Below are 14,001 nucleotides of genomic sequence, written 5' to 3'. Positions count from 1 at the left end.
CAGGTTGCAGAGGAAGAATACCTTCTGCAGTTGGTAGAAACACAGTAGTCTATCAGTATCAACAAGGTCAGGCAAAGAATGCTAAATAAATCATGTGAATTTACAGAGGTCAAGGAGGTATGAATGTCTCTGCTCAGATGACTACAAGGGAGAGACAGGATTTGGTTAAAGGAAATGTGGGAAACACTCCTTAAGAAAGTTATTAGAATAAATATACTCACTAAAAAATAAAAATAAATAAAAATAAAATTAAAAAGTTATTACAACAGTAGTTACAGAGAGCAGTGAGCACAGATCAGGAAGGAGGACAGTGGTTAGACCCTGAGAGCTGGGAAAGCAGCACAAAGCACAGGTGACTCTGGGACTGTGTACCTAAGGCAGTGGCTGGGAAAGACCAAGAGGCAAAGGGAATAAAGATTAAAGAAAAAACACACAAGGAATTAACTGGGCTCTAAATTCTGAACTCAACTTAAAAAAAAAAGGTGAAGGGCTCATCAATGGAATGAGTCCCTGGCTTCTTTTTAAGCCTCAATTTGACTTAGTCACAGAAAACCAAGTCTACATTTTGGCCATTCTCAGATAAATACCTGGGTATCTTATCAGCTACCACCGCAGCTCGGCAAGAGTTCCCACCTAGTGACCAGTTTTCCTAATAAGATGAAGTTATTTTCCCTCCGTTTTCCCTCTTTTTATTCCCAGGAGATAAAGAAAGCACTCAACACTACTTTGTAAAATTAATTCTGCAAGAGGTCACATGCATTTCAAAATAATATTCATTTTTTAAAAACATACCTTGATATGTCTTCCCATCTATTTCAACCTCATAGGATTCCATAACTTCTTGGATGGCCTCACCAACATCACACAGACGGACATCAATTCCAGCACACTAAAAACAAAATGATATATATACTTGTTACTCAAAATGCATAATTTTATTACAATTTATTAGTATTCTAAAATAAAGGACAATTAGATAAAACTGCTTTGTATATTATAACTTCCTTTATAAAACCTTGGTATATTATACTAGAACTGTCCACTTAAAATCCTAAGGGCAGTGGACCAGTCTTACATAATCCAAAGACCTTTAACAGGCTATAAAATGCTCAAAATACATTGAATGAAATTGTGCTTCCAGTTCACATACCTTTATTCCAGTGTTAGTGGCATCTTTTACAGCTTTTAATAATGTATCATATTTGGGATTAAAAGTAACAGTAAAAGCACAGTCAATAATCCTACCTGAAAGAGAAAATTCTTCTTTAAGTTGATGTATCAGCTAGTCAATTTGTCTACTTTATTGCATCTATTCTATTAATCTGCCTAGTTAACATGCAAATAAAACGATGGGCTCAAATGAAGGCAGCAGTCCAAGTACCCACACAGCATTCAAAATCAAAGTGAAAAAAAGTATAAATAAGTTATATAAAAGTTTCAGAATGCAAAGACTAATTCCAGGGTCAGTATGTAACATTTCAAGATAGCACCAATATAGTACTAACCTAGGTGGATAAGCAAAAATATAAACAGAAACAAATCAAAAAGAGAAAAACCTGGGGACTAAGGAACAGTAATGTGGGCAGAGAAAATGTAAAGGTCTACAGACACCAATCAGTGCAGCTGCTGCAATTTAGCAAAACCTCAGGTAAGTACTTTATCTGAATTTTATTTTCTTTATCTGAACTTTATTTTCTCACCTAAGTGAGATAAAAGGTACTCACCCAACAAGGTTTGGGGGCAGAATTTAGAAAAGCTAGCAAGTGTATAAAGGTTGGTAAACTTAAACGTTCTAAGTAAATGTTTGTTGTTCTTATTAACAGATAAATTTCTGAAACAACATGAATAGATAAACAAGATTAATTTCTTCTCACCTTGATACAAAGAGTTATAAACCTCAATTACCCAATGGTTTGCATTATACTCCATGTAGTAGGATACTTAAAAGTAAATCTCAAAAACTGGCTCAACACAACTCTACTGAAAAGTGAGGCATAAAGAAGAAAATTAGGGAGTTCAAGTACTTGAGCCCCATCTAACAGAGAGAAGACTACTTTTTTCTGGAGGTGGGGGGGGAATTATTTCCAAAAACTCACCACTTATATGTGTTCCAAAGTCTATCTTACAGATGTCATCATACTGTAATACTGTTGTGTCACCAGCATTTGGAGTATAATGGGCAGCACAGTTATTTAGAGAACACCCAGTAGGAAATGCCAGGCCTGCATTTAATCCATTCTCTTTAATTAGCTTTCGTGAACAGTCTTCCAACTTTTCACTATTTAAAAAAAAAAATTTATTTACATTTTTATCTTTATATACCTTAAAGGTCATCAGGTCCAGAGAATTTACTAAAACTCTTAAGTTACTTTCTGGGAAAGATCTGAACAATTCCTGGATGTGAATGACTAATAGTTCTCTGATGCTATGAAAATAGTAGCTCATATCTAAAAGATAAAAGATTAGAAAAATTCAATTCCACTAGAAATCTGGAGAAACAGAACCACACAATCCACTTTTAACTTAGTTACTAGGAAGTGAGATTCTCCACTCAGACTAATATAAATGTTGATTACATTTTATTTGCTCAATGTGGCACATTTAAAAAACTGTCTGAATTAGAGAACTGTTGCCTTTTATAGCTAATTACTACTCGAAAGGAAAACTAGAGACAAAGTACTTTTATTGGTTTCTTCATTGCATTGTAACTGTTTTGTGACCAATAATTTTAATACAAATTGTTAGTGCAGTAATAGACTTCCAAACAGAAAGTAAGAATCAGAGTAATGTGTGCATTTGCACATATAAGTGTACAAAGTACAAAATAGGGTTGTTGAGGTATAAATGTCCTCTTATGGTTTCCTCATTACATTTACAGTATAAGAACTCATATTTCTAGAACCCTCACTTCAAGTTTAAGCAAAGTAGTAAGAAAGCCAAACATTACAACTGGAGAGTTAGCACTTAAAAAAAAAATTTTTTTTTTATCACATTCTTACAAAAATATATTCCTTTTACCAGATTTCTATCATTGTCATCCCAGGCTTGATCCAGCTCATAACATATTTTCTAACTTGTCGATGTGCTTCTGCAGCTTCTCGAAAATCATTCCAAATCTCTTCACTAGCTTGATCTAATGCTTTCTTTTCTTCACTTGTAGTTCTCCAAGCAGCTGTTCGCCTTTACAGTATGTATAGCAGAGTATTAGTCACTTTAGAAACAGCAGATAAGCATAAAAGCTGAGAGATAAAAATACACTAATATAAGACATTTTAGATAAAAATGTCACACATTCAACTTCTTATATTAAACATCAGCAAAGTTTCTGAAATACGAGTAGTCACACACTTGCAATCAAGCCAAATCAAGTTAAACCTTTTTTGTAAGACTCTCAAAGTCCTCAAGTGAAATTTCATTCATAGTCAAAGAGACTAAAACTTTGCCACACAAAAATAACACAGAAAGGAAGAAAAAAAAAAAAAACAAAAAAACAGAGAAGCCAGAAAAGAGTCCTAGAAACCAAGCAGTGGAAGAAAAAAAATTATCCTTCCACTCAAGGTTACTCTGAGAGACTTCAAAAGACCACACCAAAAATCAACGTTTAATTTCATCAACAGGGTAAGTACTAATATGAAAACTTGACCAGAAATCTACATACACTTTCATCAAAATATAAAATATTATGTGCTTTTGCAGGATCTTTCTAATGTAAGAGGCGATGCTCCTTGAAGGATATAGCTCATATTTGAAAACTGCCAGGGATAACAAATATTTTTTATTCAGTATCTGGGAAATGAGAAGATACACTGACTCCCTTTAAGCAGCACCTTTCAAAAATAGTAACTTTTCAAATGAAAATCTTTTAAAAAGTTCTTATAACTTTCATACATTACTGGCAATATTGAATACACAGTTCACAACTCAGTGATCACTGAGGTATAAATTATACTCAGTATAAAGCGATGCCTTCATTGGGGCGCCTGGGTGACTCAGTCAGTTGAGTGTCCAACTTCGGCTCAGGCCATGATCTCACAGTTTGTGGGCTGGAGCCCTGCATCAGGCTCTGTGCTGACAGCTCAGAGCCTGGAGCCTGTTTCAGATTCTGCGTCTCCCCCTCTCTCTGCCCCTCCCATGCTCATGCTCTGTCTCTCAATAATAAATAAACATTAAAAAAATGTTTTAATTTAAAAATAAAAGAAATAAAGTGATGCCTTCAAGATTACTATTTTCCTCAAACTATGGCTTGCAGGCAAATACAAAATACAGCCTGGTACGTGTCTCGTAATCAAAATTTTACTGCAATACAACTATGTCTATTTGTGTACATACTGTCTATAGGTACTTACGTGCATGCTATAAAAGCATAAGTGAGTAACACTCATGGCCTGAAATATTTAATACATGGCTCTTTATAGAAAAAGTTAACATAACTGCTCTAGAGTATGCCCCTAAACTGTTTCCAAATACTGTGAGTTCTTGGTCGTTGTCAAGTTATGATTACTTCCTACCGCAACAGCTACCTGTGTGCCAACATCTAGCACCTCTAATTTGCTACAATGACACAAAGGGGCCGTCCTATGTCATTTTAGGGATACTTAAGCATCACAGAGGCTTCTTTGGCTTATTTTCTGTTTGGAAATGTATTTTGGATCTATATACTGACATTACAAAGAAATGAAATATTGCAGCACCATCTGTTAAGGTCAGTTTTGAATGCCACAAATACTTAAATGTGTATGAATTACTTTTAATCGGAATAGTGAAGATTCAAGAGGCAATTACAAGTATTCAAAGGAACATCCTCAGACTAGAAGGTAACAGGATACGATCCTTTAAAAAGTATATTCTCAACATGTGGCTCAATCTTTTTTAGCTGCAATACACTTATAGTTGCTCACTCCAAGATGGGACAGACAAGCCACAATCTCCTGACCTCCAGATATAACTCCAGTTTATTCTCTCCCATGAATCCAAAAATCTTTCCTGGAAACCAAGAACCCAAACATTCTAAGAATCAATCATTCCAGGCATAAGAATACTGGCTAAAGACATCAATTTTTAAACAAAACATATCACAGTTGTCTCTTACATGGGCCATAATTCTGGCACATATACAACAGCCATACCATTATTGCACCCCTTGCCTCAAAAGCCAAACATTTTGTGAAAAACAAAAATATCCCCAAATGTTTTTTCTAGAATGGCTAAGACGAAAGACTATGTCCACAGGGAATTGATGGATATCATGCAGTGGGGCCATGAAAATGAAACTGGTCATTATCAATTCCCATTTTTTCTCTTCAATTCTTCGAATCCATTTCTTATAGATTAAAATGCTAAGTATAATTAAATTTCAAATGCTATCTAACTACATTTTAGAATCAGAATATGGCACAATAAAGATCTCCAATAATGAAATCAACAGGTCTCAAACATCTTACACTTCTGAAGCTGCGTAGCTGATTCTTAGAAGCAGTAATTCTTCAAAAGGTTATGGAATGTTCTACACTGTTGCTAAAGAGGTACCAATCAGAAGCTAGATTAAAAAAATTCTTTTCCTAAGTCTTGAGTTCAAATTGAAAGCCATTAGTAATATTCAAGAAATACACTGCCAGCATCTAAAATTAGAATTCCAGGTTCGTTCTAAAGACAAAAAATATTATCAAGGAGCCTGTCCTCTTTCCTAAATTTGATATTTTGACGTTCAGTCTATTTAGCAAATACATAGAAATCAATAAAATGAAAAAAACATTCTGAGCCAATAATTATTTGAAAAGGCAATTAATTCATCCAAGTGACAGAGGTGGGTTAGAAATACTTTTTAAATAAATTATGTATGTACAACAAAACTATCAAAATAACTGCTCGAAAGAGAATCTTTACAGAAGTGTTTACAGAGTATGTAAACTTCCCACACCTCTTTCATATTTTGGAGTCTTTTCAATATTTCATCATTTTTACTAGATGTGTTAAGAGCATAAAATGTAAGTAAAACCAAAAGATACAAAGGAATCTGATTATTAGTTTCAAACAGTTGTAAACATTTCTGAACTCACTGCATGGATAACTTGAAAGCTACTTACATTTATATTTTTAAACCACCAAATACCACGTTTATAAAAATCATATAAAAATGCATGTCTTTAACCTAGAAATTAAGATTGCATGTAGATCAATTCCTTCCTCTGAAAACTGGTAAACAGAAAAATAAAGCATGTTTTAACTTTGCCTATAAGAAACTACAGTTAACTGATAAAGTTAATTGAGACCCAGCTGATAGAGGAAAATTCTTCTTATAGAAAATCAGCTAATAAATGTAGAAAGAACTACAGAATTAGAAATTCACCATTTTGCAGTCCCCAATGAAAAAACTGATAAAGCATGAATGGATATTAAAATAATTAAGAAAAAGGCTGTTGAAAAAAAGGATATTCCAATGGTACCAAACTACCCACAGATTACTTGGAAACTGCAAAAAGAAAAAAGTACCTTTAAAAAAGAAACAGCTGGCTAGTATCACATTAACCAAGTGACCACATACAGTAAAACTAGTAACAGAACAATCTGACATTGTATCTGATGCAACAGACTATGATTCAATATGAAGAACACAGTATCACTTGTATGTCCCTGTCAAAATCTAAATATAATCTAAGCCTTTACAACTAATTCCAGGTTACAGAAAATAGAGCGAAATCACTAATAAAATTACACTAGATACAAAATAGAATATTATACTCATTCAAAATTGGTTTAAAAATTTTTACTAACATAGGAAATACACAGAGAAAGTCAGTTTTTTTAGAAGTGCAAATTACTAATTATAAGAGGAAAAAATAGTAATGACACACCAGAGAAACTAGATACACCTTATCCAAGTGATAAAATCTGATATCATGTGCCTCCAGATGTGACAATCCTTCAAAGGACATGATATCTACTTGTCTAGTATTCCATCCAAAAATACACAAACTACTTTCAAATAATTCAGAAAAAGTAGATGACTAGAGATTCACCAATATAACATTTTCCACATCTGCCCTCTATCTTTCTGTCTTCCAAGGAGAAAATGGAATGTTACTGGTATATTATACAGAATATATATATTCGGTGTAATTGTCGTATTCCCCTGAGAAAGAGAACAATAGATGAGGCAAATGTTAAAGAGAACCTGAGTGAAAGGTATGCAGGAATTCTTTCTCTTAAGTGCAGAATTATTTTAAGTAAAAAGCTAAATAAAATGCTGCACTCAACCTGGGTGGTAGTTACACAGGCAAGTTCTTTGTGATAATTCATGCAATTTTTAGTAAGTTTATTAAAAAAAAATAATGAAGGAAAAAAAGAGACAAGCAAAGAAACAAACCCTATAATGTAGAGAACAAACTGATGGTTACAGGAGGTGGGAGGTGGGGGAATACATGAAACAGGTGATGGAGAGTAAGTGCACTTGTTGTGACAAGCACTGGGCGATATGTGGAAGTGTTGAATCACTATGTTATACACCTGAAACTAGTATTATGCTGTGTGCTAACTAGAATTGAATTGAAAACTTTAAAAAAAAAGGGTAGATACAAAACTGTATTTAATACTTTACCAAACCTGTAAGAATACTGATTCTGATCTATTTGGAAATAGTCAAAACTGGTTACACGAATGTCCCAAAATATTAAAACTTGGGGCGCCTGGGTGGCTCAGTCGGTTAAGCAGCCGACTTCGGCTCAGGTCATGATCTCGCGGTCGAGCCCCGCGTCGGGCTCTGTGCTGACAGCTCAGAGCCTGGAGCCTGTTTCAGATTCTGTGTCTCCCTCTCTCTGACCCTCCCCTGTTCATGCTCTGTCTCTGTCTCAAAAAAATAAATAAACGTTAAAAAAAAAAAAAAAATTAAAACTTACTAAAAAGCAAACATAACCACAATAAACTTTTTTCATTTCCCCACAGCATACAAGATTGCTTTTAAATATTTAAGTATTACTTAAGAAATATAACATATAATTAATATCTTCCTCTATTGTTTCAAAATCAGAGGTTATTCTACCTCTACAATGTTTAATTTGCAACAGATGATAGTAAGGAGGGAAAGATAGTTTTTAAGGTTTATAAAATCTCAATTTTCTTTGTATTAAACATTACTTCAACTGTTCCACTATAGTCACATTATTAAAAATATTAATCTATTTTTTAATAAGTATAGGAAATCAATGGTTTTCTTCCACTTAGCAATAAACACATAGAAATGGAAACATAAAAACATCCTGTTCACATCAGTAACAAAACCATAAAACACTTAACAAATTTAGCAAACAAGGGATGGGACCTACCTGAAAAGAATCAGAATAAGTGGGAAAATATACTATGACAATGGATAAGATAAAGTGACACAACTGTCAATTTTCTGAAAAAAGATACATAAGTATAATGCAATTCTGATCAGAATTCTAATGAGAGCATTTTTCTGTGGGTATATGTGTTAAAACTATTATGACTAAAAACAGCTTAGTATAAAAAAGAACTGTGTTTGGGCGTGTATGGCAGAGGAGAAAGACTTGCCTTATTGAATTATCAACATATAAAGTTGCTGATAAATCCAAATACTAGCACAGGAATATACAAACAGATCCGTAGAATAATAGAAATTGGTTGACTAAGAAAATATAGTTCCATAACATGAGAATATAGTATATGGCAGAGGTGGTTATTCCATGGAGTAGAATGAATTATTTCATGAATAAACAATTCTAGCACAATTGGCTGTCCATTTGAAATAAAATAAAATTAGCACTCCCAACTCTACACAAAAAAAATTCCAGACTAACTAAAGACATAATAAAACACAGAGGAAGAGTTTGAAAAAAATCTAAGAGACTGCTAGGAATCCAGAGGTATAATATACCATATTCAAAATTTTAAAACTTTTAGAAGAGCAAAAGAACAAAGCCAACAATCAAAAAATGCTCACAATCATTAGCAGTTCGAGAATCATAAACTAAAGTATTAACATATTCTTTGATTCAGCAGTTCCACTCCTGGAAAACTATCACACAGTAAAACTGCCAGAGTGTAAGGAGACACACACATAAACACGTATATATAAATACATATGTGTATCTTAGAAATACTTATTACAGAATGGTTTATAATATGGCAAAAAATATTAGAGACAAAGTAAATGCGCATCGATTAGAAAATGGTGAAATACAATATAGCATATTCATTCTATGGAATATTATAAAGCCATTCAAAAGAATAACAGGTCTTCTGACTGACTTGGAGAGCCTTCCTGAATGAGAAAAGGTGAGGAAAATGTGCATAGAATTCCATTTTGGAAAACAAGACCAAAACACTCCCCCTACATAAACAGACATAGATGTGTACATATAGGAGCATATAAAAATATGGAAGGCTACCTGCTAGGTGGTTACATGGGTCTGGAAGGAAGGGAAGGAAGAGGGAACAAGCGGAAAAAAAAAAAAAAATTAAAAAGATTATATTTAAAAATAAATGTTGATTATATTGTATGTACTACAAAAAGTTAAATTACATGCCTGTAACATTTCAAAAACAGATGCTTTAAGATAGGGATGGTGATTGATGAATTCAAATCCAAAGAAAAGATGCTCATGACACAAAATTTCAGAACTTTATAGACTTATTCCCTATAGGTACTGGGAATTAAGGAGGGGGATTAAAATATAACAATATCATGTTCTTTCCTAAATTTAAAGAAAAACAATGATGTCTTTACAGGTCAGTGAAACAAGGCTACAGTAGAAGCTTTCTTAACCAACTATGGCAACCACTGGATTAACTGATGGTCTCAATTCCCTCTGTAAAATATACTGACCAATGGCCATTGTATTCTGAAAATCAGGGGCTGACAGGTTCCTGTTCTGAATAATAATAGCAGCAACTAACAATGCTTACATGTGTCTGTTACCCTCCTAAATGCTTTACATATATTCTTCACAACAACCCTATGAAGTGCTTATTTTATGGATGAAGAAATGAAAACAAAGACATGATAAATTACTTGCCCAAGTCACAAAGCTAATAAGCATTAGAGTTGGTATTCAAATGAATCCCAGCTTCCATGTTCTTGGCCAGTCAACATAATGCCACTATGAGTGTCTGCTGACCAGCGGAAATGTTGCCTTTCAGAACAATCAGGTGATTTGCTCACAAACCGCTGTAAATTATCAGTTACTATAATTCTGTAATTTTGTTATATAGTACATAAAAAAAATTATTCCTATGAAAACTAAATTGACTACTCAGAAAAGTCTAAATAAAGGCAAGTCATCAAAAAAAAAAAAAAAAAAACTTGTCACATTAAGTGTAGATAAGAACTGCAAATGGTTTCAGGAAAAAAAATGTAAACTTACAAGTATCAGACCTCAGACTACATAGTTTCTATTCACAGCAGCTCAAAATGGAATACATTCAAAGACAATGCATTATGGCTATAGCTTATGAGGAGAAAAAACATGTTCAAATATCAAGAATGATAAAAAACAAATGTTTCACTTTTATCAATAAAGATTTTTATTTTTTGTTATTCCCCACTTTAACATACTTTTTTGATTAAACTATGACCGGTCCCAATTATTTTGGATAAGAGGGCTTCTACTGTATTTTTGGTTAACAAATTCACAAGCTTTTATTAAGGTGGTGGACCAAAGCTCTGAGAAAAATCAAATCTGCTTTATTGCTAAGCTACAATTTTCAAAAATCAAACTGGAAGTTATTTTATGATCCTTACCCATCTTGTGTGGGTGGGTACTCGCATTCTTGTCCTTTGGGAAATACACCGTTAGGATACAGGTCACATATTGGAACTGAGGGAGGGTCTGTTTGAACTTTTGCTGTGAGATACAAATAAAGCATTAACTCCTGCAGTTAAAAATAAAATTAAGCACTTATCATTACAGTTTTTCTCAGTTCCTAATGGTTGTTATATGACCTAATTTTAAAGAATCTCCTTGCTGTCTTACAGTTAAAAACAGAAGATATTTCACCATGCTGGCCACCTCCTCTCCGATGTACTGCTACTTGGGAATAGAAATATTCAACTCCTTAGAATTCCATTATGTATTTAAATAGTATATGCCTTGGCAGAAAGCACATTCTAATGTTTTTGTCTTCATTTACTATACTGGAAATGGAATAGCATAAAGGCTGTTTTTCACAAATAAAAATCAAAGAAGCAACAAGAAAATATGAAAGAAATCCTATAAAGATGAAATAAAAATATAAAACTACTATGTATTAATAAATTAAGTGAAAAACTTATTTCAAGGAAATAATAAGGTATAAAAGTTAAGCATATACACACCCAGGGCTAAAAGAATTTAGGTAGCCATACACAAATTTCCACATACTTAAAAAAAGGTAGAGTTCTTACATATGTTTTAAGAGCATTATTTCCCAAACTACGTTCTAAAACACACCAGTGTTCCAAGATGACTTTCAAAAATATCTGGAGATCTGTCTTCTGAAAAAAATGTTTAAATACATAAGAACTAGTTACATAGTTCTTATTATATGAAGAATCACCTTTTAGTAATGACTGCTATTTCCAAAGACTGCTAGGAAGTTGAGTTAATTTATGCAGTGATATAAGACATTCAATGTATATCTGCAGCATTTCAACTACTGAGGTGAAATATGTGGTTTTCTTTTGATTATAACTGGTCTTATGTTACAGATTTTTGTCTTCAATTTTAACACATATTTTGCTCTCTTTGTTCTGCAATGGGGGAAAAAACTATATAAATGATATATATAAATATATATATTTATATATATTAAATTTATATATTAAATAAATTTATATATTATAAATTTATATATTAAATAAATAATTATATAAATAAAAATATGACTTTATTGAGCCAAATCATTTATCTATGGAACCATGTTCAGTTCCTTCCTTTAACCCAAATAGTATCTCATGAGCACCAAATGTTTTTCTGTCTTTACATAATGTTTAAAAGCATCCTATCGGCAAGTAAACTTGGGAAACACTGTTCTAGGGCCCTCCTAAAAGGGAACATTTAAATTTAAAATAAAAAAAGATCTTAGAGGTCAACTAATTTAGCTTTACACTTAAATCTACGAATCCCCTAATGCCTCTGACAGATGGCAGTGAACTCCTAACAATGGAAGCAGTCTTTATCTTCCAAGCAAAAATCCATTCATTTTGAAAGAATTGTAACTATTAGAAACCTCTTCCTATACTTATACTGTTAGTTCCAGCTTTATTCTTTGCAGTTGAAAACATTTTACTTTTCATTTCAACTGATTCCTTCCTCTCTATGATAAGAAACCACTTTAAGGGAAATGGTTCTTAACACTTTCACCCCTATGTGCCAGCCTTGAATTTGTCAATGTTCTTTGTAAGTTGGTATCAGAATTGATTTATATTAATAGTCCAAATAAGGTATAATTAATATTAAGACTATACTTTTAATTCTAAAAATCTTAGAGCTATTAAATAGTTAAGACTCCCTGCTTTTTGGCTCACAATGTACTAGCACTCAAAATCCTTAGATCCTATTACCCTGTTCTAATTTTATGTACATCTATAAAAGTTCAGCTTGCTAATCCTAGTCTATTTCTCAGTTTTTTTGATCTTTTGAAATTCTGAGTTTATCAACAAAAGTATTACCACCCTCAGCTTTATTTCATCTACAAATCTGACAGATGCCTTTTATACTGTCCATAAATTATTAAAGCAAAAGACTCAAAAAGAACATTAGAGAAAAAAATTGTAATAAAAATATGACTAGACTTAACCACTTATTAACTGTGACTTGGACAAATGGCCAAATGTGCCAAGCCTCAGATTCCTCATCCACAAAATGAAGAACCAGATGAAATCTTGGATAACCTTTGAAAATACTAATGTACCCTGCCCAAGTTTTATCTAAAACTATGAATAATTATACGATCTGTACTACAGTTATCATTACTATCATTTGTAATTCTCTCACTTTATAAATGAGGAAAATAAGGGCAGTGAATGGCTCATTATTACATTATTTGGCTTATTCCAGAAGTGATTTATGATAGCCTACAAGGAGATCAAAAATAAACAAATAAGAAACAGTAAATAAGAGAAAATCAAAACATGGAAAGAACATAAAGTAGAACCTGAAATACAGCCAATACAAAACCACAGATTTGGCTCTAAGCCCTCTAGTAGCCAATATATATATTTTTAAAGCTAGGTTATTTGCATATAGATCATGCTTATGAGATAAATACATAAGTACTCAGGAAAAGCACAATTATTCTTGATACTAAGACCAAACAAAAGAGTGTCTCTTACAAGTACTCATAAAGAAATGTAATGAACAATAGGTTCAACAACATCCTCAGAGGAGGCACAATAAAAGCTGATGGCATCATAGTAAAACATCTGTCAGTGGAAGAATTCTACCAGTGGCATATACAAAGTAGCCCCTTAACATTACTCCCTGTTTATCTACTTCTGTTAGGGAGTAATTTAAGAGTATTGGGAGAAAGAGTTCTCTCTCAAACCATTTTCAGACAATACCTTGTCTCATGGGCACACTTTTAACTATTTTTGAACAGAAGGAATATGATATCATAATCCCTGGAAGACTTCTAGAACATAGGTAGCCTATGCTCATTAAATACAGACTATGGGGGCACCTGGGTGGCTCAGTCGGTTGGGCGGCTGACTGCGGCTTAGGTCATAATCTCGTGGTCTGTAAGTTCGAGCCCCGTGTCGGGCTCTGTGCTGGCAGCTCAGAGCCTGGAGCCTGCTTCCGATTCTGTGTCTCCGTCTCTCTGCCCCTTCCCTGCTTGCTCTCTCTCTCAAAAATAATAAACTTAAAAAAAAATTTTTTTTTTAATACAGACTATGCTAGGGACAGAACTGACATCCTGTGTGTAGAAGGACCTAACAAAAGTAGATGCCTGAATAGAAAGAAGGCTATCCTATCTTCATCTGGAGACCCATCAGGAAAAATGCTGGCA

The 14,001-nt window shown here is 33.3% G+C and overlaps 1 protein-coding gene across 2 annotated transcripts in view; it reads right to left on the bottom strand.

Annotated features, from left to right (window-relative positions):
* METAP2 (methionyl aminopeptidase 2) overlaps positions 1-14,001 on the bottom strand; it is a 28,027-nt gene that overhangs the window by 3,521 nt on the left and 10,505 nt on the right. For both annotated transcript variants that reach the window (XM_015070480.3, XM_015070481.3), the window contains exons 4-8: positions 10,757-10,859; positions 3,019-3,180; positions 2,097-2,278; positions 1,151-1,245; positions 793-889 (exon numbers count right to left, since the gene is read on the bottom strand). In XM_015070480.3, the coding sequence (XP_014925966.1) occupies positions 793-889; positions 1,151-1,245; positions 2,097-2,278; positions 3,019-3,180; positions 10,757-10,859 (639 nt within the window). The remainder of the gene's footprint in view (positions 1-792; positions 890-1,150; positions 1,246-2,096; positions 2,279-3,018; positions 3,181-10,756; positions 10,860-14,001) is intronic.

The sequence above is a fragment of the Acinonyx jubatus genome, chromosome B4 (genome assembly GCF_027475565.1).
Source record: "Acinonyx jubatus isolate Ajub_Pintada_27869175 chromosome B4, VMU_Ajub_asm_v1.0, whole genome shotgun sequence".
Lineage (NCBI taxonomy): Eukaryota > Metazoa > Chordata > Mammalia > Carnivora > Felidae > Acinonyx > Acinonyx jubatus.
The sequence above is the reverse complement of the archived record's forward strand: the minus strand, read 5'-3'. Positions and strand labels throughout refer to the sequence as shown.